At 34.3% G+C, this 25,336-nt stretch overlaps 2 protein-coding genes across 3 annotated transcripts in view; both read left to right on the plus strand.

Annotated features, from left to right (window-relative positions):
• Positions 1-25,336, plus strand: part of sgsm1a (small G protein signaling modulator 1a) — a 766,057-nt gene that overhangs the window by 469,678 nt on the left and 271,043 nt on the right. The gene's annotated exons all lie outside the window — the stretch shown is intronic.
• coro1ca (coronin, actin binding protein, 1Ca) overlaps positions 1-25,336 on the plus strand; it is a 105,754-nt gene that overhangs the window by 60,769 nt on the left and 19,649 nt on the right. For both annotated transcript variants that reach the window (XR_015489943.1, NM_201295.1), the window contains 3 exon segments: positions 18,630-18,752; positions 21,943-22,072; positions 23,231-23,412. Coding sequence is in view for 1 of the 2 variants with exons in the window: in NM_201295.1 (NP_958452.1) it covers positions 18,630-18,752; positions 21,943-22,072; positions 23,231-23,412 (435 nt within the window). In the remaining variant the exon portion in view is untranslated.

The raw sequence follows: 25,336 nt of genomic DNA on the forward strand, positions 1-25,336 counted from the left end.
ACTAGTTTGAGGACACAGAACACATTTTGAACTTGCAGTTTTTCTCCGTCAAAAAAGTGCTGCGCGGCTGCAGACAGAAAAAAAGGTCGCCTATTTCTGCTTTCACTCACCCCGAAAATGTTCTGTTTGCATGATTTGATTAATTTCATCGTATCCAAATACTTTATAAATAATATTTAAAACATTTTCCGGTGTTTATTTATTTTTATTTTTTTAGAAAATATCTAAAATCTTTTTTTCAAAGAGGCTTTTGAAAAATGAAAGTTTAATATAAATTTGAAACAGTTTGATATAGTATAGCTATAGCTTTTGTTAGTTTTATATTGGTTTATTTATTTAATGTGATTTTATTATAGGCCTATCTAATATTTGTAATTCTTTAAATTATTTCAATATAGGGCTATTTTATCTAGATATGACACCTATTGTTTTGAGCCTACAAAAGTGGACATGAAATTTGTTGAAAGTTTAATGTCTTACTGTTGTATTCATATAGTGTATTATCTCCAAAATAAATTAAAACAATAAAAATAAAAGAAAAAAGCCGCTCGCGGCATCAACAGAGCTATGAATGGAGCGCTTTTTTCGGTCTCACACACATACACAGGCATCTAAACGCGCAAAAACACACACAGCATTAAACTTGACAAAACCTCTTGAAAACCTTTACTGTCTGCTGTGTCTTTAATATGGTGTAAAGATTATTATGCGTTATTGAAACATCAAAGATGCAGCAAAGAAAGATCATTTTATGCAACAGCCTTACATTTAAAGGAGAAACTTAAGGGCGATCATATGCAAAAAAAGACCCCAGCCTATAATTTGTTCCAGATGTTTTCTTTCCCTTATTTATTTATGTGTTTGGCGCATGTACTCGAGTGCGATCGGAAAACTGTGCCCGCCTCTCCTTTCACTCCGCCCCGAAGCCCCGGCTGGCCCTCCTTGGCCCAAGGTATTCGGCGGGCCGAAAAAGGCTGGCCGTTGGCCCCGAGAAAGCCCCGCTTTGGCCCGATTAGGCCCCGGAAGTGACAGTGGAAACGCCACTGGCCTTGGCTCGCCCTGGCTCGCTCGCTTTAGGCGCGACAGTGGAAACGCGGCTATTGTTTTCCCCCTCAAGAGACCATCAGGTGTTGAACTAATCACATGTTGTGTGTCTTTCTTTTGAATGCCTTCCCCTTCACTCCCGTTGGGTTTTCTCATTAACATATAAAGGAAGTGCTGGGAAATGGATGGTTGTAGCCCTATGCAGACCTTACATTCCTGATTCCCATTCACAGTGAACAGTTTTCATTTCTTCTGCCTGATCACCCCTGATATACGGTGTATTAGAGCATAAAATGGGAGCCATGCCACAGGAAACTGTATGTTTAAAGTTGTTTAGTGAGAAGTAGTTCTGCTCTATTATAGATAAACAAAATTATAATCTTGATTAGTGCTGTACGATATTGGAACAAATATGATTGTGATATTTAGCTTTTCTGACCTACATATTGCCATATGAATACAATTTCACCAGGTGGCTTGAATAGCATTATTTGGGAAAATGTGCAATTCAGATTGTTTGGGGTGAATTTGTAAAGGTGTGAATCGGGTATAAAAACAATAAACATGTTGTTTATTGTAAGCAAGAATAATTACAATAGAGCAAAGCAAAAAGTAAAATAAACAATGATATAAGTTTTTTTGCAAGTCAAACAGTATTTAGGTACAGAAATTGAATACTGAAATCTAAAATAACACTGTATAGTCTTCATTGTATTAATAACTCAGTAAAATTATTCTTCACTGAAACTACAAATGTTGTAAAATTGCATTTGAATGCTTTAAACTCTCTTGAAAAGCCTTTAAAACGCATGTAAACTATAAAGTTTCATTCTCTTATGGTTATACTTTACAATGACTCCACAAATTTCATCTGTAATCGGTTGTTACTATGTATATTCAGATCAACTATAATCCCAGCTCAACATTGCATATCCTGTGATGCGTCCATTGCTGAAAAGATTCATTGCAGCCCTAGTCTTGAATATTTTGGTCAGAATTGTAATTGCGATTATTTAAAACTATTATCAGTGGGCTTCATGACCAAAATATTTTTGATTTACTTATTATTATTATTTCCCCTTGCGAGTAAGTCTGATATTACACCTATACATGTCAAAGATTATGAAATTTCACAATTCTCAATACCAAAGCAGAATGGGAAAGTTATGTTTTAACCCTTTCATGCCTACGATCACACCGGTGTGATTAGAGCATTCAGAACGCATGTCATCAGCTGCTAAATTAAAATCTGATTGCCTTCACTGAGGCATAGAAAAAGATGCACTGTGATTATCGTAAAACACAATATTTATTCACAACGTTTATTTTAGGTTTCGGACATTCTAATACACATAACTACTAGCAAAACATAACATCTAAGGTTTGTAAAATACACGCTGATGTCTATGGAGATGGCAATAATAAATATTTTACAACATAACTGGATGATGTTCTTTTACGTAAGATACACACCGTGTATGTTACGTGAACATTTACCCTATTCCTCGTACAGTTGAACAGCCACTTTTATGTGTTTTGGAAGAAAATTATTTAGAAAGGACTTGTTAATTCAGCAGGTCTGTTTTCAGCAGCAACGTAGACCAAATATGGCAGTGCCATGTTTTACTTTATAATTAGGACATTTGACAATATTTGCAGCAAGGGGGATAAGCAAAACACAATATATAAATAACTTATTGTGGATGCTGTGCATCACAGGATAAACTTGACGCATCACCATGGGAACTCAACAGCTAAATAACAATCATGAAAAAAATTCATGTAGGAGGGTAAATAGAACACTGTTAAAAAAAAGATCTGTAATTTTCCGTTAAAAAAAAAAAAAAGCTCCCGGGGGAAAAATAAAAATAAAAATAACAGCCGTTAAATTGCAGATTTTTTTTCTGTAAAATTTTTTTTTTTTTTAATTGCAGAAATGTATTAGAAATTTAATTTTAAGGAAATTTATGTAATTTAATATCTGTTATTTCACTGTATATTTTTGTAATTTAATGTCCATTTTTTTAGGGATTTTTTTTTCTTCAGTATTTAGAACGTACATTTGAAAAGGTCAAGCGTAGTATTCACTGTAGGAATTAAACTTCTTATTAAAGCAACTAAAGTCCTTGAGTCAAGAGCTTTGAGTGATTTTATTTTATTTATTTATTTTTCTAAATTCTAAATTATATTGTTATTTAATTAATAATGATTAGCATAGTCGACAACAGAACTATAGTGCGCTGTCACTTTAAGGGATGTTTTATTTACAGATACACAAGCATTTTCATTCTGAACAGTGCTCATTTTTTACATAACAAATGAGTGTTTGTCAATCATGACTAAGCATTGTATTTTGACACATTTTGCATGTATTTGACCATTTAGGCACACGCCTTCAGGTAAACAACAATTTTACATGTGTGTGTGTTCTACTCGTCTCTGAGGCTGAGTGCATGCACAGACAGCAAAAGTTTTCTTTCATGTTTTTAAAAACACAAATACATCTAATACTCTTTAATAAATGAAGCATGTCCCATTGGAAACTGAACCTTACAGAAGAATGAATGCAGACTACTGGAATAGAGGCTGTTCTTTTATAATTGCTGGAGGCCACAATCAAATGTGAATTTCGATTAGTTGCACAGCCCTTGTGAGAAGATTTCAATTTAGATTGTTATACCTGATCAGTTAATTAATTCTTCTGTTGATCATGCTTATGGAATGCTTGAAGTTCAGCTTTTGGATGACTGATGTTGATTATAACTGTTTATCATTAGTAAAGCACTTCAAACGGAAGAGACGTTTGTAATTGATCCGACTGATGTATGACTGAAGCACTAAGTGTGTCATTGTGAGTCTAGATAAGATGTAATAAAATTGCATGCTAAATTTTTCTGTCATGAACGCTTATCCTTTGTATGATGCGGTACAGAAATATTGAATAAGTCTAGCCCGTATTGTCTGTGTACTTGGAAGGTAATGAGAAAGTCTTTTTTCAGCTACTTTGGAAGTGGTTTAAAGTGGAAGAGCTTAAAATATTTAAGAGTTTTTTTTTTTACGCAACTATGAAGGTCAAAAGAGAAATCGCCATCCGCTCAGCCAAAAAGTTTGATAAAATTAGTAAATATCCAGAATTGTGCATTACATTTATTTGCAGCTTACAAATAAAATAAAAAAGTGATGTCCTTTTTTCTTTCTGAAGCATTTAAGTTTATTTAAACTTTTTTTAAAAGATATTTAAGGATAACTACATAAATAAAGAAATATATTATTGCAGTGAAAAAAACAATATTTAAAATAATTTTGGTCACACACCCCTAGCTGCATGATTTTCTTTTGATCTAGTTTTGTGTCTTTTGTTTGTGTGTGATTTTTGTTTCTTAGTATGAAGTTTGTTTTTGTTCTCTTTAATATGTCGTTTTTGTTATGTCAATTTAGTTTTTTAATGTCATTTTTGTCTTGTGTCATATTTGTCTTAGTGTTCTTTTAGTGTGTCGTTTTTGGGTTGTGTTTTTTTTTTTTTTTTTTTTTGCTTTTTTTTTTGCTTTTGCCATTTGTGTTTTTAGTATTTCTTTTTGTGTTTTAGTTTTTTCGTTTTTGTTTTTTAGTGTGTTTTTGTTTATAGTGAGGGTTCAATGCTAAGGATTTTTTTTTTTTTACTGGCCCAATCGGACCAGTGGTTTAGATTTTTATTTGCCCTGCCAATATTTACACTGGCCCCAACAAAAAAAGTCAATAGCTATTTCTTAGCCACAAATTAAAAAAAAAATATATGTCAAAATGTTTGTAAATCTAGAATTTAAATATTTAAAAAAAATTTAATAATGTATAATGAGTAAAATTCAAAGTGTTTTAAAACAAAACAACTATCCCTTAAATGAAATGAAATTGATACTTCATCCCTGTTATGAAAATCATTAGTCAATCAAAGCTGTTTATTTGTTGCTTACTTCATTCATTCAGTGTCACACTGAAGCCAAAACATTTAGTATTGTTCCAACCATATGTTGGACACATTGGGATTCCTGCCTCAGAACTGCAGAGACTCAATTCAATCCTGCTGTCACAGAACTGAGCAAAAACAGGAGCGTCAAACAAGAGGACAGAAAGAAACAGTGAAAAAAGAGGCACAGAGGAAGGAAGTGAGTTTGGGACTCTTTACCTCTGAGTCTCTTTACCTCCATACATCCTGTGCCGCCACATGGACAGATGTAGGTTTTTGGATGTGTCCGTCTGTAATTCAGAGCCCCCTACTGTTCATGATGCACTGGCTGAGTTCACGGCGGCTGACTGCAGATTTTTACCTTATATGGTCATCCTGAGCTCCCGCCTGTCAGCCTTCCAGAGCTGTTTCCTCGCTGCTCTCCATTGGCTGAAGCTCAGAGCTTGTGTCCAATAGATTCCCTGATAGACGCGGGAAAGAAAAGAAGGCCAGTGAGAAGGGAATTTTTGTTCAATGTGAGAAGTTCACTGTGGTCATTAGGGGATTTCTTTTCATCTTTTAATTGTTGTTTATATTTTTATGAGTATTATAAAGTTTGTAAAGATAGATATTAAAATGAGTTTGTTTGTAAAAATAGATATACAGTTGAAGTCAGAATTATTTGCCCCTGTTTATTTTTTTCCCTAATTTCTGTTTAATGGATGGGTAGTTTTCAATATTTCTAAAGGTAATAGTTTTAATAACTTAATTCTAATGACTGATTTGTTTTATCTTTGCCCTGATGACAGTAAATAGTATTGACTGGAGATTTGTCAAGACATGTCTATACAGCTTGGTGACTTTTAAAAGCTTAACTATGTTAATTAGGTTAACTTTTTCAGGTTAGGTTAATTAGGCAAGTTATTATTTAATGACGGTTTGTTCTGTAGACTATCAAAGAAAATATATAGCTTAAAGGAGCTAATAATTTTGACCTTTAGAAATGTTTTTTTTCTTTTCAAAAATTAAAATAGCTTTTATTCTGGCAGAAATAAATCAAATAAGACTTTATCCAGAAGGAAAAAAAACATTATCAGACAAACTGTAAACATTTTCTTCCTCTGTTAAACATCATATGGGAAATATTTAAAAAAAAAAAAAAAAAAAAATTAAAAGGGGGGCTAATAATTCTGACTTGCACTGTATATTCTTTAAGATACAATATAATACACATTACAGCCGCGCTTCATTCTCGAAATGTAGCTATAGTTTGTCTAAAGCAGGGGTCGGCAACCCGCGGCTCTAGAGCCGCTTGCGGCTCTTTAGCGCTGCCCTAGTGGCTCTCTGAAACTTTTTCAAAAAATGTTTGAAAATGGTAAACGATGAGGGAGGTAAATATATTTTTTTGTTTTAATATGGTTTCTATAGGAGGACAAACAATCTTAACGTTTTCCAATGCTGTAAAAGTGTGTAGAATATTTAATTTCAACATTTCTGTCAACGAAGATTTGCGTCATAGCCTGCGACACACGTTTCTATCAGCAGGGCGGGATGCCAGGCAGGTAGCTGTTGTAAACAAACCGGCGGCTGTGTGATGCGCCATGGAGCGCAAGCTGTCTTTGCCAAAGATGTTCAGCGGGGCACGCTTTCTCATTTTCCCTCCCTGAGAGAATTCAAAGAAGCCCATCCCGATCACTAACTCAACGGTGATTATTTACAAGGTGTGATCGTTGATATGCAAACTGCATTTGGGAGCAGATTTTGTGAGTTGCGAAAGGAAAAAACGAGACTGTCTTTCCTTGACACACACCCCTGGAGATTGACCCTTCAGTATGTATTTGTAGCCAACGAAGTCATTTTTTTAGTAGGTTAATATAGCTAATATAAATACATATAGCATGTGTTGCCATCATTACAAGGCTTATATAAAGCTTTTAATTTTTTGCGGCTCCAGACATATTTGTTTTTGTTTTTTTTTGGTCCAATATGGCTCTTTCAACATTTTGGGTTGCCGACCCCTGGTCTAAAGCAATGTAAACTATAAATTATACTATATGCAGGGGTACAATCAGTCAGCGCAGTCGTAGCTCCATAGTCAATATCGACATTTTGTGTCTGCCGGTTTGTTTACCTTTCTATTGGCATTTTCCCGCACGTGAATTCTGACCAATCGAAAAGCAGTTTAGCAAACATGTTCAACAACATCTGGCCAATGAGAGATGTGGATTTTGTCAGATGACTGCATTTTTCTTGTCAACTGGTTCGGATCAAATCAGTGTGGTGTGAAAAGGACCCAAAGACAGCAAAAATGCTGCAGTGTATCATTTGTTGCCCTTGGTCCGGATCAAATGAAGTGAACTACAGATGTGAAAGCACCTTAAAAATCATATTGACCCCAAACTTTTAATTTGGAAGTGTATTTTTAAAAAGAAGTCAAGAGTTGAGAAATGCCAGAGAAGTGTCAAACCTCAGTATCTCTCTGATCTTTCTGATTTATTTCGATAAGCTTTTCTACCCTCCTCCTTGTCTTTCAGGTTTATATCTGTTAGCCAACCACACACACCTGTGCCTGAGCAGCTCTTTCAGTCCACCAGACTCTTTCTGTTGCACAAATAGAATGACACGAGTTCTGATTGGTCGGCTGTCAGGGCACTTCAGTCAGGTCAGCTGGAGCCTCTCCGTCCTCATGGAAATTTCCATGCAGACCAGATGAAACCGATGTGTTTCTTTGGTGTCCCTGTGATTCTGTCCGTGTCCAGTCTTTGTGTTTGTTTGATTTGCTGCTTCTCTGATACTGGCTGTTTTAATTGAGTGTTAGGCTGAAGGATCTGCAGTGATGCTGCTACTGTTGCTATGCAACAAGTGAGCCTCGCTGCAATGACGGTATTGGCCACTCCGCTTTTAGTAACCTATAATTATTTCACATAAATTTTCATGATGTAAGTTCAGCAGAGCTTTCTGTAAAGTTTTTGTTCACCGTAATGCTTGATCGAATGATACAATAAACAGTATTTCACTTTTCTATGGTTAGGTAAACTGCAATCTCAGTCAGTGATACTCATATTAACCGCTAACTGAAAGGGTGCGTTTTTAACTGATTAATGGTATCATTTAAAGTATTAAAAAATACAATTGTGTATGTATGTGTATATATATATATATATATATATATATATATATATATATATATATATATATATATATATATATCTTTTTTTTTCTTTTTATTTTAAGTTTGGCTGCATAAGGTGATCACAGCGATTTCAAGTTGCTGTTGTCAATTATTTGACCTAATTCCAAAATCCCCTTTAGTCTCCATGATTGAAAACCAATGTTCTGAATAGCAGAGGGTAGATCAGGGTTACACGAAATAGGAGATTTTAAAGAAAAAGTATAAGGAAAATTTAGTTAATAATGCCAAGAGAGTGTTTGATACTGTAAAGATGTTGAATACAGAGTCAAGTTTATGTACACTGTTAATAAATGGTAAAGTTCAAACCAAATTTGGGGAGCTTGTCATAGGTTCTATACCCAACCACTGAGCATCCATTCTTTTAAGAAACAAGTTTAATATATATATATATATATATATATATATATATATATATATATATATATATATATATATATATATATATATATATATATATATATATATATATATATATATATATAATTTTTTTTTTTTTTTTTTTTTTTTTATCTGGGAAGACCAAAAATATTACTGGAAATTGGGTAATAAGACCCCTCCTAATTCTCTGGGTTTTAGTAAAGTAGAATTTTTTTGTTTTTGTTTTTCTATGCTGTTGGAAACACTGCAGGTGCTGTATGGTATGTATGTATGGTGTTGTTTGCTTGGTAAAATAAATCAGTATTTTAAAATGCAATATTTAATGTGTCAGACTTAAAATAGACATGTCAATAATTTTTTTTTTTTACAAATTTAATAATAATTTCATATTAATCTGACCAGTTAATATTCACTTAATGAGTGGCGGTTGTTGATTGGCAAAATTAACCTAAATGAGCATCCCTAATTTTCATTTGTTATTTATTACATTTGCTTAGTTTGCATAATTTATCAAAGAATCAGTTTTTAATGGTTATTAAGAATATCTGAATTTTTTTCATGTTTTCAATTAATTTGACATGCTCTTTGATGTTAAAAATTGTAAAATATAAATAAAAGTTTTTGTGATGGAGTGTATTGAATAAAGCATCAGTTGAATTACTATTATATTAATAATAAGAATCATAAGAAAAAGGAAATGTAATCTGAATAAGTTAAAAAAATAAAAAAAGGTTTGTGAAGAAAAAATAAAATTAATGTGCCGCAATGGTATAATGAATTATAAAATGTATTTTTGTCAACAACAAAAAAGCTAAATTAATTAATAATAGCTCTTATTAGTTATTAAACACCAGACATAGTTAATCACAAATCAGAAAATATGTATCTGCAGACACTCATAAAAATATATCTGTTGATAAAACACATAGTGCAAAAATGTCATCAAGATGTTTACACGATCACACATCTTGACGCATTTTGGAACATGGAAAACCTAGTAATCAATCTTTATCTGCATTTTCTATTTTACTTTGGCTATTTGTTTTACTTTTGCTTTGATATTTAGCTCATTCTTCTGTACCTCCTGAACAAAAACAAGCTGTGCATAAATGAGCGTGGGTTAATAAATAATAAAGCAAGCCCATTCTATAATCTGTATGCAGATGATCACTGCTGACCTTCTGCAGCATCAGTGATCCAGAAAAAGCAGCTGGCATTAATGTCAGCAGATCAATATATTTATACGGCTTATGCTTTTGTGTCTCTCTGGTCCTCCGCGCTCATTGGATTTGAGTTACTGGTTCCTACTGGAAGGTTCTGTTGAGGAGTCGTGTGCCCTTTTATCACCTTCCTCCACTTCCACAATCGCTTCCTTCCACACGTCCATGACTAAACAAAGTTAAACAAGTGAAAAAATCATTGGAGGAATAATGTTCTCTGTTTGTTTTCTCTTGTGGCACGTGGTGGATGAATGACTGCTGGATTTGAAAAGAAAATATTTTTATTTTACCAATGTTATTTTATCCTTTTTTTAACCCCTCGTGTATTAAATTTAGCTTTTATATATATATATATATATATATATATATATATATATATATATATATATATATATATATATATATATATATATATATATATATATATAATTTTTAAAAGTTGTGTAAATTTTAATTCGGGCACACTTTACAATAAGGTTTAGTTAATGTATTTACTAACATGTAAGGATGCAACGATTAGACGATTAATTGAAATAGATTTCAATTGTACGATTATAGTCTGAGGAGTAGTCACGGTTTCACAGTTATCATGATTATTCATTCATTAATTTAAAAACACTACTAGTTTAGTAAATTACATTGTATGGAATATACATGATTCTAAACAAGTCTGAAGCTGACCAATCAATTCTTGTCATGTGACTTGTGGTGCGCTGGCAGCATTCTTTCAACTAGGTGAGCCTAGAATATGATGCATCAATACTAGAAAACCTAGAACCTAGAAAATTCGTGCCTCTCGCCGCTTCCAATATGCGCAATCAAACCGTGCACCTCCATTGGAAATTAACGAAAAGACGGGAAATGTGAATGGTCGTTATTTAATAGCCTCAGCCAAAGTTGAAATCAGCCTTTAATCCAGTGTGCGTGCGTATTGTGTAAGCTCGGAACTTAAAACTAGCACACAGTTTACATAACTTTATGTAGTTGCAACAGTTTTGTTCTGTGCAGAAACACTGTGTTTAGAAGCCTTTACGATTAATCGGGATGAATTAAAGCGTAGTTAATAGTAAAATCAGTTGATCGTTGCATCCCTACTAACAGGAACTAATCTTGAACAGTACTTGTTCAACATTTATTAAACATACATTAACATTTACTCATTCATTATTAAAATCCAAATTTATGCTTGTTAACATTAGTTAACGCATTGTGAGTTAAAGACTAAAAATTACAAATGTTATTGCCATTAACATTAGCAAACATGAATGTATACTTTAATAAATGTATTGTTCATAGTTTTTAATAAACTTGTTGAAATGTTACCTATATTTTAAATTTAAATGGATTTTTTTTTTGTTTAATAGTATGTATACAACTAGGTTTTGCTTGTTTTTTTTTTCTTCACTTTTTTTGTGCTATTTTTGGTTCATTTTAGGTCAGACAATGAAATATGCATAATATTTATACATGTAGATATCTATGATATAATTCACCAAACAAGAAATTATCAGATAAACATAAGTATACACTAAAGAACTATATAAATAATAAGGTAAAATAACACGTATATATTCAAAAATATACACACAAGATAACATAAAATAATAATCATAAAAAAACAAACGTATAAATAAATAAATAATCCAAAGAAAAGAAGAAGAAAAACAGCAATTAAAATATAGGTGTCTCCTTAAAAAAACGGAAAAGGGCTCCAGACTTTCTGAAACTGTTCTGGCTTTTGTTTTATTGTGAACCGCATCTTTTTCATTTTAAGAGCATGTAAGAAATCAAAAACCCTTCCAGTTCATAAGAATAAGTCTTCTAGCTAGTGAAGTTACAAAGGTTACATTATCAGCCTGTAATGAATTTAATTTAACATATTGTGGCAGGATTCCACACAGTGCTGTTAAGGGGGTTGGGTCTATTGATTATGAAAAAGTTTGTTTTTTTATTGTATTTTTATTGTTAAAAATGTCTTTTCATTCTATAAATTAATGCTGCTTTAATAATATTGTTATATTTATATATTACATGTTGTTGACCTTTTGCATTTTTGTTTTATTGTCTTTTTGGGGCCAATTTTAATGTATAGTATTTTCTAGGGCTGGGCCTTGAGACGGCATATTTTTCATTACATTTAAATTATTATTTACTTTAAAAAAAATTTGTTTACAGAAAATGCAAGAAATGCATTGTTTAAAATATTGTTTCTAGGATATACAATGTTAGGAGTTATACTTTTAATATGAAAAACATTTAGGATGATACAATTTGTTTTGAAAAGTGCAAGATTTTTATTTTCATTTTAGGCTGTGTGTGTTTTAATTTCAGTTGTCAAACGTTGATGATCAATAAATAATAATGGTTACTCATTTTTTTTATTATTATTTCAAAATCAAGTTATGCACCCTTCATTTAACAATCTCTTGTAATATGCGAGCAGTTTTACTGTACAAAACCAATCAGTGAACTATAAGGGGTAAAAGATGTATAAATAAATAAAATAATTGTTCATTAATCTTAATCGAGAAAAAATATTCAATTAATCGAGATTTTGATTTTAGGCCGAATTTGAGGTATTACTTTTTTTTTTTTTGCATTTGTTGTTTATTTGTCTTTTATTATTATTATTATTATTATTATTATTATTATTTAATATTATTTATCTCTTATTTATTTTTTATTAAATTCAGAAAGGTTGAAAGCTAGCTGAGATGAAGCTGTCCACAGCACATTTTTTAAAAATATGGAAATACTTAAGAACTTGTAGTTACGTGACGTCTTTTTCTCATCAGATGAAGATCCATGTCAACAGCACTCATTCCATCTTGACAGGAATTTGCGTCACATCCTTTTCAACACATATAGCATTGCATCTTTATCACACATTGCAACTTTATCACACTAGTTTCATTCCAACACATACATCTTAGTCATTTTTGGGCACGTGTGACGGTTGACGGACTGCTGCCCACATCTGGACTTTGAATCAGCGAATGCTGTTTTCGTTGGCAAGCGGCAGTGAAGTTTCACGACCAGTCCGTCAGTATGTTTGTGTAGCTGTTGGTGTAGTGATTGTTTAATCAGTGTTTCAGATAGTAGTGACGCCACTTCTTTGTGTTCTGTGTGCGAGTTTTCTGGTAATTTCCTCTAGTCAAAACACATCTTACGCAGTTTAGCATCTCCCTTTCTTTCCAATGATCTTTTTCAGTGAAATGCTTCTCCGTCATCCAGACATTCTTACTTGATTATTTCCATTAGAATCCTTCAGAAGAAACACGAGGGGTGGTTAGCTCACTGAAATAGCTGTGAAGACAGTAGTTTCTATTTCGTGCCCAGACTTGAGCAGGAATGCAAACACAGAGTGGTTTCCTGCACAGGTGGGTTGTGTCCTTTTCTACAGGCTGGGATTTGAAGAGTCCCAGGGTGTGTTCTGTTTGTCCGTTAGTGGACTTTAAAGTAGTCCACCATCTTAAGTGAAATTTCATTACGAAGAGAACACGGTCAGATGGAAGTGTTTAGGCAAAAAGTAGTGTTGATGCATCAATTAGCAAGAAGATAAGATGGAAATTTACCTTTGTCATTGGAAAATCAAAAACGTTTTGATAAAATGGAGACTTATTTTTAATTACTACAAGATTTGGGTTTATCAGGGATTTTAAGTTAGTGCTGAATGCAAATACAATCATTACATTTAAATAAAATGGACTTATTTCACACAACTATATTATTTTAATTCTATTAAACACCAAGGTCGATATTTATTTATCTATCCATTTAAAATGCTTGAATATGTATTGTTTAAAGATACTTCATGCAGTGGTTCTCAACTGGTTTGGCCATGGGCCCAATATAATGGCACGATCATTAGGCCATAAGTTAACCAACTTGATATTTGTATATTTGTCACCTGCAATGTGTGAAATCCAGCATTCTATTAACCTTATTCTTCACCATAGACTGTAAAAGATATGGACGTAGTATCCGTGACGTCACCCACAGGTTTCTGAAGAAGCGAAAGAAGATAAAAGTATGTGTGGCCAACCTTTACCATCTTGTTAGTGCGTAATCACATCGACCGAGGGAAACCAAACAAGGCCAAAGAGGCAGAGCGTGAGTGGAGCTACAGATGCCTGCTAGCACTTTTCTATGGGAGAAACGCTTTATACTTTATTACCTGCGACTCATTTGTGTTCTGACCACATGTGCTTGGTTGTACATTATATCAATAGAGTGTTTAATATTTTAAAAAACACTGTTGTATTACATTGAATCGCAATAACATTAATTACTTCCAAATACTTCAAATAGTGTCTGTGTTAGTAAATGCACGGCTATTTATGAAATCCAGGCATAACACTGTATGGTATTGTTTCAGATGACTATTCTAGAGCCTACAGCTAATCAATCTGTCAGATTCTGAAGTGCATTACAGTTGTAAAGAAAAATATAAATGATAAATTATTTTAAATAAAACAAATAAATTTATAGAGATGGTATAAGAGTATAATTCACATGGGAAATGGAGGCCACGTGAATAGTTTGTGAGCACAATTAAGTGCACAGCATGCCATATCATCTGATAATTGTAAGAAATAATTACAAAAGAAAAGAGGGAACTGTGTAAAGACACAAAAAGACACAAACAAAACAAAAATACGATGTATTTGCCAAGTTAAGCGGCTAATTAGCCGGAATCGGCTAAGGTGAAGTGACTACGAACAGTGAGACCTAGCTGTTACTCAAGTGACCACGCCCTTAATTACACAGACTTAATATAAAGGAAGTGGATGAGTTCTAAAAAAATTCAACCCCTCACAGTTGTCATGAACCAAAATCGTTCTTTGTACCAGACTGACTGTAAACACTTTCTTTCTGCTGTGAAGTTGGCCATTTTAACAGTGGGCTCAAAAGAAATGTTCTCTATTATGGAACCAGGACTAGCGGATTTTTGATGAATTGCAGTTTCAGTTACTTCCGTATTTACTTCACAAGCGAGAGCGGGAGGTTGCTGCTTGTTCTTCACATAAAAGCAAACGCAGCAATTTGAATCTTTTTGGCTCAAGACTTCCGGTCTCATTCACTTCCATTCATTTTTAGGCGTTAAAAACAGCTAGTTCTGCTGCTTGATGTTGTAAACTTTATATTTTCTTCTTATATTATTCTGCTTTGTCTGTATTGTCATGCAAACACTTGTGTGTAGAGCAAGTTGACCGTTTTCTGACAATAACTCATAGTCATTTTTCCCATAGGCAATTGAATCGGAAGTTCGAAAACAATCGGAAAAATTAGCGCACTTCCACATTGAACAATAAGGTCTATAGAATTCCTAGAAAAAGTATAGAATGTTGTAAAGTGCCACCACAAAGTAAATTTTGTACGTTTAGAACATATTTTTCGCTCGCACATAAATTGTGTCTGACAGAACAGAAGCATTAACATTTTTACAGACATCTTTTAAGATCAAGCCATGCATTGCTCAATGACCCACTCAAAAATGCTTCTGCGACCCACTTTTCACCAGTTAAGAAACATGGCCATAATGCATGTATTTAGATGATATGTATTTGGGGCTGGGACACACCGAGTTGTTGGTCAGCCGTTTGGCTTTGTACAGTAGGTCCATCAGGCAGCATCGTTCCGGCTATCTGCTCTAGTGTATTCCACATGTCGCCTCTCGGCAGGATAACAATGGAGCTTGTTGACCTGATCAGGAATATAGAATCAGTGTCTGGTTGTTGACTGAAGAGAACGCTCTGACTGTTATTCAGCTAGGAATCAGAGCACGAGTGTGACCTAGCAATTAAACGATTCAGGTCAATAATGAACACAAAGAGGCAGGATGTAATTACCTTCATTTCTCAAATATTTGCAAATAATATGGATTATTAGATTGTCAGACATATTTACAGCAGCAAATCCCTCCGTGGTGAATGACAATTACTGTGATGATAGTATTAAATGCTGCTTTATTTTGTTAGAAGTTCCAGTTACCTGTTGTAAAAGAAAACTGACATTGCCACCCACAAGTCAAGAAAGACACATAATCTTGTTTAAGTTTGCTTTCTTCTATTTGGTGTATTCGGGGAAGATGGCATTTTGGTCCAGACTAAAACAGACATGAGTTGGGAACACAGTTTGATTTCATCTGTGCTAGCTGTTTGATGTCAGCTTGATGTGCACCGACCTTCACACAATTATGCTTGGCTGTCGAACCTCAAACTCTTCATAACTGGAATTTCCTTTGCACTATGTTCAGAATGAGCATATTTTGCCAGTGAAGTAAACTTCAGCTGATACTCCATGCTTGAGAAATAGGGAGCAGTGCCTGCCAGTGATTGTGCTTTCAGTGATGTCGTCACACCATAGGCAAAGCAGCAGCAGGCGCGGCGTGAACAAAAGTGTGTGTTTGTGTGCTGGACTTCTGCACACTGCACAATGTGATCAGATGACACCTGATGATCTCTCAGGCCTGTGCAGAGGTCAGAGGTCGTGACCTGAAGGGCAGAGGGGACTGATGTCATCAGGAAGTCAGCTGACTTGGCATGAGACCACAGCTGGGCCTTTATTTGGCTGCTTTGTTTGCTGTGTGCCAGAGAGAGGGAAATGTTCGGTCTCCAGGCATCTGCATTGTATAATGCTATTACATAAAGCACTCAGATTGAGGAATAATGCTGCTTTTCATATACAAACATGCATTGAATGTGGTTGGGAATTTTGGCTATAACTGCGTCCCAAATGGCACACTATACACTATGACCTTATACACTTACTCAACAGCATAGTATATGTATGTAGTGTTGTCCCAATTGGAACACTTAATGTTTTTTTTTTACTAAGCGGAAATTCAAACCGTTTGTCTGATGACGTTTGATGGTTGCCAAATTATTGAAATAAATTACCTAACTACCAAATAATACCTGCCATGAACCACATTCACCATCGGTAGGCGCTATAATCACTCTCGTAGGAGAATTTTGCTTTCACTATATTTTTAACAATAGCAAACATTTCTTTAGATCTTTACTAAATTTTCATGTAGTTACAAGTTTTGTTTTTTTCTGGACTTACTAGGTATGGGTTTGTAAAATGTTAATGTTTTGTTTTTACTCTGTAAAGGTCTGAGGATATTTTCTTCCAAATTTTCCAAAAAATGTTTATTCATTATGAATGTGTTTAGGAAAAGGAAACTGGTTAGATCATTTCATTTCTTTTGAATTATTGCACAGCATGGCTGTGTCTGAAATCATATACTTCCATACTATATAGTACACTAAAAACAGTATGCGAGTAGTATGCAGTAGTATGTGCGAATTCATAGAAGTAACCGAATGACTTACTACTTCCGATGAGATTCTGAAGTGTGTGCCCGATGCACACTACGCTATCCCCTCATGCCCCCAGGGAGAATTCATGAATAAGAGTGTAGCGATGCAACCGTGTAGGTCACATGATCATGACAAAAACGGCAGCTGTAGTATATTAGAGTTCCATTCATACTACTCTCATTCATAAGTTGCCTTTTCACTGCACATGACAAGCGACAGACCAGAAGTCGTTGATTTTCAATGGAGAGTAGTCCGGGAGCTGCGTAAAATTCAGATCATCTCTGTATGTTTAAAAGCCGGATCTGATTTGAGCTGCGGATTCGTTAAAATATTTGAACTCCTGCAACTAGTGGGTGTGACGGCACGAGCGGATTGATGTATTCCAATGTTGTACAAGCAGGTTCGTGTGCTTGAGATGAGGAAAGAGTAGTTTTTTTCGTAATTTTTTTTTGAACCAGAAAAAAGTTTATATATATATATATATATATATATATATATATATATATATATATATATATATATATATATATATATATATATATATATATAAACTAATCATAAATGAGTAATAAAAAATATTGTTTTGTTTTGTTTTCTCCACATTCCCACCAAAAATGTTAGCGGTTTATGAGTTTCTAGTAGTCATTCATTTATTAATTTAACCATGGTGAACGCACAGAGAAATAAGGCTCTTGCTTTTGCACTCCTTCATTTCTGACAACACAAGACTCATCTTCTCTCCCATGGTGCCCAACAAAACTGAAAAATTCTTTGTGACTGCCACAAAGGGCCATATTGCGACAGTCGTGTCTGAATGTGGTGTGCAGGGGAAAGGCAGCTGTACTGAATTGAACATACTTTTCTAACAGTCGAGTAGTAAATTCTAGTTCAAATGCTGTACCTACTGAGTAGTAGGTGATGTCAGATGCAGCCTATGGTTATTTCATGAAATATTGACTTTACTTTTATGAATCTTTTAAGTATTTTTACAGTTGTATGAAATGTCATAACTAGTTTCCAAATAAAAGTTTTATTTAAACATGAATTACATTTTAATCAAACAATGTAACTATAAATCCGCTCCTCAGAATCTGAGAATTTCTATGTAGTCTCTTTTAAATTTTTCTGTGGCTGTTTAGTAAAACCTCCTCATTTATGGGTTTTCTCACACTCTGCCTGAACCTCCGTGTGACCTTTCACTCCTAATGAAAGGGTCAAGGGCCTGTCGCACACGCACTTCTGTCTCTGCTTTTGAAAACAGAGATGCAAGAACAAAAGCCGCAATCTGTTTTTATTATAAATCAGCTGTCGTGTGTAAATGTTTCTTCTGTTTGCGCTGAATGACCGGATGAGCTATTGTTTGAACATTTGGAAATGAATGGCTTTTTGACCCCCTCCTGATTTCACGAATGCAGGCCAGGCTGTAAGTGTTTGTTTTGGTGCTACACAGACATTTGCTGGCATTGTTAGATCTCATTTCTCTTACCAAAAGAACTGAATGCTTTCATATTTAATCTGATATTAGGCTTTGTCTCTGTTTGCAGACGGGTCGTATAGACAAGGCCTACCCTACAGTATGTGGTCACACCGGCCCTGTTCTGGACATCGACTGGTGCCCTCATAATGACCAGGTCATCGCTAGTGGATCTGAAGACTGCACCGTCATGGTATGTCAACATTTTTTTCTTCATTTTAGACTTCTGAAAGTGGTTTTACAAGCTTTTTGTGTTAGAAAACTATCAAATTTAATATAGGTTATTAAACGTTTGATTGCAGTGTTTATTTTCATTAATAAAAATAGAGAGAATAATTATAGTGTTTGATATAATAGTATTTTAAAGTCTGCTTGAAATAAAAATTTACAATGTTTATTTTGCTAGCTCACATCGTTATCCTGAAGGTGAATAATTAATCTGTTTAAGTTAGTCCACTAAAATGGTTTGATTTGGTTATCTTCTATTAAGATGGATGGGTGTGTGGCTGTATGGGTAAAAGGATGGTTTGATGGATGGATGGATGGATGGATGGATGGATGGATGGATGGATGGGTAGATGGATGGATAGGTAGGTAGGTGGATGGATGCATGTATGGATAAGCGGATGGATGGATAGGTAGATGGGTGGGTGTGTGGATGTCTGGGTAGGTGGATGTATGGTTTGTTGGATGGATAGATGGATGGATGGATGGATGGATAGGTGGATAGGTGGATGGATGAATGGATTTATACATATGTAGGTGGATGGATGAATAGGTAGGTGGTTGGATGGGTCTGGATGGATGGATGGATGGATGGATGGATGGATGGATGGATGGATCTATAGATAGGTGGATGGATGGATGGATGGATGGATAGGTAGGTGGATGGTTGGATAGGTGGATGGATGGATGGATGGATGGATGGATGGATGGATGGATGGATAGGTAGGTGGATTGGATGGATGGATGGATAGGTAGGTGGATGGATGGATGGATGGATGGATGGATAGGTAGGTGGATGGTTGGATAGGTGGATGGATGGATGGATGGATGGATAGGTAGGTGGATTGGATGGATGGATGGATGGATGGATGGATAGGTAGGTGGATGGATGGATGGATAGGTAGGTGGGTTGGATGGATGGATAGGTAGGTGGATGAGTGGGTGGATGGATAGGTAGGTGGATGGATTGATGAATGGATAGGTGGATGAATGGGTGGATGGATTGATGGGTAGGTGGATGGGGTAATGGTTAGATGTAGAAAACAGCTTTCTTTTATAAATAAAGTAATACCTACAGTATATAGTAATAGATGAATATTAAAATATGAATACTTTAAAATATTATAAAATGTTTTTTGTAAAATGTAATGCATATTTTTAAACTAAATTTATTTGTAAAAGGAAATCTAAGTGTTTTATTCAGTATAGCATGTTATAATTGAGAATGAAATCCAACTTCCTAAATAACACCTTTGCTTTTACATGTTACTCTGCCTCAGTTGTTCCGTTACTCTCACGTTACTGTGCAGCTCAGGATGTTTTCATTTTGTCCTGCAATAAACCAGACAACGTTATTGTGCTGTATTTTTGATGTGTTCTGCAACCCCTGCGGTCATTCTGAAGCTTGTTTATTGATGTTTGGATTTGAGATTTCTTTAATAGATTCTGTCATGTGAACACAGCAAATCTGGAGGCCTGCTCTTCTCCACTGTTTTACATTAGTTTAAGCCCAGCCTGAAGTCATTGAATCTGCGGTTACTATTTTATAGTTGTGAGGTCAGTCTTGTTGGCTCTCTATCCATTTATCACTCTGTTAGCCCTTATTTGGCCATAGAATAGAAAAACAGCAGTGTGTAATGTTGAGTTGCACGGTACAGTCTGTCATTCTTCCCTCTCAGGTTTATAACATTTAAAGTATAATCATTGATCATCCATCCAAAAAGAAAATGTACTCAATTTTAATTTTCTTTCTCGGTCACAAAAAATTCAATGTTAGTAAATACATTACCTAACATTATCCAATACAACATTATAAGGTAAAGTGTTACCCTTACTTCTATAGAACACAAAATGTGACATTATGAAGAATGTTCGTTAATGTTAGGACATAGGACATAGTAGGTAAAAAAAAAAAAAAAAAACTACTATTATATGGCAGTCAATAGCTACCGATTTCAAATCTTTTATGTTCAGAAGAAGGAAAAAAAATACTCTGATTTAGTTTGTCACCATTTGAGGATGACTATAAAGACAGAATTTTTGTTTTTGGCTAAAAGGTGTCCATGCTGGAGGTATTTTCATCAGTTATGATTGTGATGATGATATTGATGTTGATAAATACACAATTCAGACGATTTCATGCAGTAATTGTCCTATCGTAATGAATTATTTCAAAGAGCTGTTGAATAAATGCTGAAAATGAACACGTAGAGGAAGAGTTGAAGTCAAAGAGAGGCTCTAAGAAGTTCTAAATCACATGAGAGTACAGTGTTTCTACTATATAAAGCTAAATGTACAACACTATACTTTGTGTTTCTTGTTTTCTTGCTGAGTGATAAATCGCTACTTTATTTGTCCTCTGCTGCCACCTTCTGGAGCTTCATGATTATTATAAATGTCCAACTTGATGTTGTTTTTCATCAAATTTTGGGATCATAATGCAATTGATAAACTGCTCTTATGATATAGTGATTTAGTGATTTAGTGTGTGTGTGTGTGTGTGTGTGTGCGTGTGCGTGCGTGTTTGTGTGCGTGCGTGTGTTGGGATTACAAAGGCATTACAAAGTAATTGCATTAAATAAAGATAATAATAATGCCTATTTTTATTGATAAAAAATTATTTTTATTTTTCTTGTCATAATAATAATAATTATTATTATTATTAATGATAATAATAATAGTTATTAATAATAAATATTTTACTATTTGTAAAATAACTTAATATATATTTGTTTTTATTATTCATTTACTTATTATTATTACTAATGATAAAAATTTAATATTGATGATGATGATGATGATGATAACAATAATAATAATATTATAATAATAACTATTTTATTATTTTAAAATAACTTAACAATTATTTATTTATTTATTTATTTACTTGTTACTAATATTGTTGTTGTTTATTATTATTTTTATTATTAATATTGATACTACTACTACTACTACTACTACTACTACTACTACTACTACTAGTAATAATAATAATAATAATAATTGTCATTGATAATAATACTAATACTAATGACAATAATAATATTTGCATTTCTGGCAACTCAAATAACAACCATAGTTAACAATACACACCACATCACTTAATTACAACAAATTACAAGGGGTAAAAATTAAGATGTGTTAATTGTTGTTGTCAGGTGTGGCAGATCCCAGAGAACGGGTTGGTGACTTCCATGTCAGAGCCAGTGGTGGTTCTGGAGGGTCATTCAAAAAGAGTGGGAGTTGTTACCTGGCATCCTACTGCACGCAACGTCCTCCTCAGTGCAGGTATGAAAGGTTTCGGCAATCATCTAGAATAGATGCCCTAATCAATGCCTATCAAAAAAAAAAAACTTAAATAGATAAAAACTGCTCAATATCTGTGATATAGATTTTAGACATGATAGTTTTTAGCTTGCCTCTATAAATCGTTATTTTATTCACTAAACAAATGAATTTCAACATTTGACAGGATAGAAAAGACTGAACTTTGACAATTGTTGGTATAAGTGTTCTATTATTCCATGCGAGTTCAATACAAACTCAGGAGGCAGAGATCAATTTCAAAAATATTAGCAATTTATTAAGTACAAATGAATAATTCGATTAGGGCCCTGGGTCACCCAAATGTGTCCTATTGGTTATACAATGCTATCCAAGAAAACACATCAGGCTCTCTGAGTGTTTCTTAGGACTAAACACCAAGTTTATATTCACAGAAGAAGAAGGCGGGTTGTCTTCGTCCGCTTTTCTGCACCGTCTGTAGTTCCCCTTTTCTCCACAGAAGAACTGAACCAGTTAAATGCACATGCTTAGAGACCTCCTAAGGCTCCAATATGTTTTCATAAATGGTTACACAGGAAATCAGAAGCGAAAGACAAATGTTATTTTAATTGTTTCTGCTGCATATTTCTTGTCCATGAGAGCCCTTTCTGCAAAATGCCTTATTAGTATGCAGAATATATCTCCTCAAAGGCCAGTTTTGGTTAGCATATAATTTGACAGAGAATACAAAATATAGTATAGAATATAAAAAAAAAAAATATATATATATATATATATATATATATATATATATATATATATATATAGTAAAGAATGACTGTACGGTAAATGATTTAACATCTCTTTAGGCAATCTCTTTAGAGAATCAAGAATACTCTGAGAAAAAAAAATTATACATATATATATATATATATATATATATATATATATATATATATATATATATATATATATATATATATATATATATATATACATACAATCAAACAGATATTCAAATTATTTTTGCAAATCTCAATATGATATTATTGTTCTTTTTCGGCACTCATCCAGATGCTCTGATCAATGAATCAGTCAGCCTAAATAGATAAAAGACTGCTCCAGTATCTGTCATAGACTTCAGACATGGTGATTTATTTATTTATTTTTTTTTCCACTCAGGCTGTGATAATATGATCATCATCTGGAACGTGGGGACGGGGGAGTCTATGATCACTCTGGAGGACCATCATCCGGACATCATCTACAGCGTCTGCTGGAACCGCAACGGCAGCCTCATCTGCACCGCCTGCAAGGACAAGAAGATCCGCGTCATCGACCCGCGCAAGGAGGAAATCATCGCGGTGAGAATATTCTTACATTTATGTCATGTGTGCTATAAAGGCCCATCACAAAATGTAAAATATTGCTTTACACAATATTGGAAAATTCTGATATTTCGCTATTTTTTAATGTGAAATGATGTACAGTTTCACACGATAGCTTGAATAGCACTATTTGATGGTTTTCTGAGGAGCCTTACAGTATCCAGGTACAGAAATTAAATAATTGCAATCCAAAAAAATGCTTTTCTTACATTACCTTGTCTCGTTTCTAGTCCATACCTAACAATTCTTAGATCAAGTCAAAATATTGTTTTAATTTCAACTTCAGAAGAATTAAGTCAAAGTTATGCCGAGTTCAGACTGCATGATTTTCACAGTAGTCGTTTTCACACTGCATGACTATCTGGGCTGGCGTTTGGTCGCTGATTTGTTTACACTGCAAGATGGATCAGCGACAGGGACTTTCACTTTGCATGACTTTACAATAGAAAGAATTGCCGACAACTTCGTCCAAACTACGTCTCACAGCCAAAAACACGTAGTATATCTTTTGTTATTAACTACATAATGAGAAAGAAGCCCTTAATGAGGTAGAAAATTTACATATTTGCTCACCTGTATTTAAATGGAATTAGCAATTTATCCTCAACTTAAGTTAATGATAAATTAATTTCTTTCTGTATGAAACGTCAAACAGACACGGGCGCTCCTGCATTCTGTCAAACCTCCACTAGTTTTTCCTCCATTTCGTGGGTCCAAATAAACCGAAAATGAGCGCTTTTAACTTTTCCCCCAACCTCCCGCTGGCCTGCAGGTATATATACACACACACACACACACACACACACACACACACACTCACACAAGTGAATGCTGCTCTCTCTTTGGCTGTAGGCGATCGCCAATGTTATTTTCAGTCAAAACACTGAACAAATTTCACACGGTATGATTTGAATCGCCGACAGCTCCAGATATTTAGCACGTCAAATATCTCACAGGCATCGGCGACTCATCTGCGATTCTCTCAGATCGCGTTTGTGATTGTCACTCACGTGCACGGGCACCGATTTGCCTGTGATTTCAGGCATTTGTCGGCGATTTCTCAAAACCTGTCGGCGAGCCAAAATCAGGAATAAAATCACGCAGTCTGAACTAGGCATTAGGAGTTTTACCTTAAAACAAGCTACAGTATGTTATCCACTAGTGGGGTAAGTAAAAATAATCTTGTTTATAGATTTGTAGAACTGTATACATTTAAACAAAAAAAAAAACACAATGAAAATTCTAAGAATGTTTATTATTTTTTTTAATCTTTTTTTAATTTTTTTTTTTGCATAAATTGTATATGTTGTGAGTAAATAAAGTAATTAAATACAATTCTGTGGCTCCTGTTCAACTATAATTCTGTATCAATCATTCATTAATTTTTTTTGTCGGCTTAGTCCCTTTATTATTCTGGGGTCGCCGCAGCGAAATGAACCGCCAACTTATCCAGCACATGTTTTACGCAGCAGATGCCCTTCCAGCTGCAACTCATCCTTACACACTCATTCACACAAATACACTACAGACAATTTAGCCTACCCAATTCACACGTACCACCTCTTTGGACTGTGGGGGAAACGGGAGCATCAGGAGGAAACCCACGGGGAACGCAGGGAGAACATGCAAACTCCACACAGAAATACCAACTGACCCAGCCGAGACTCAAACCAGCAACCTTCTACCTACAGCACTACCTACTGCGCCACTGCGTCAGAATCAACATTGCATATATTGAGATTTGACTAATGTGGATACACACATTGCGATATTGACGCTGAAACAATATATTGTGCAGGCTTAAAAAGAAATAATTTCATAATTAGCAATACCAAAATCCTAGCAATTTTTCATACAGCTTTTCAGTAGCAAATATTATGGTTAACTGAAGAGAGCTGAT

Source organism: Danio rerio, chromosome 5, assembly GCF_052040795.2.
Source record: "Danio rerio strain M-AB ecotype USA chromosome 5, GRCz13ab, whole genome shotgun sequence".
NCBI classification, from domain to species: domain Eukaryota; kingdom Metazoa; phylum Chordata; class Actinopteri; order Cypriniformes; family Danionidae; genus Danio; species Danio rerio.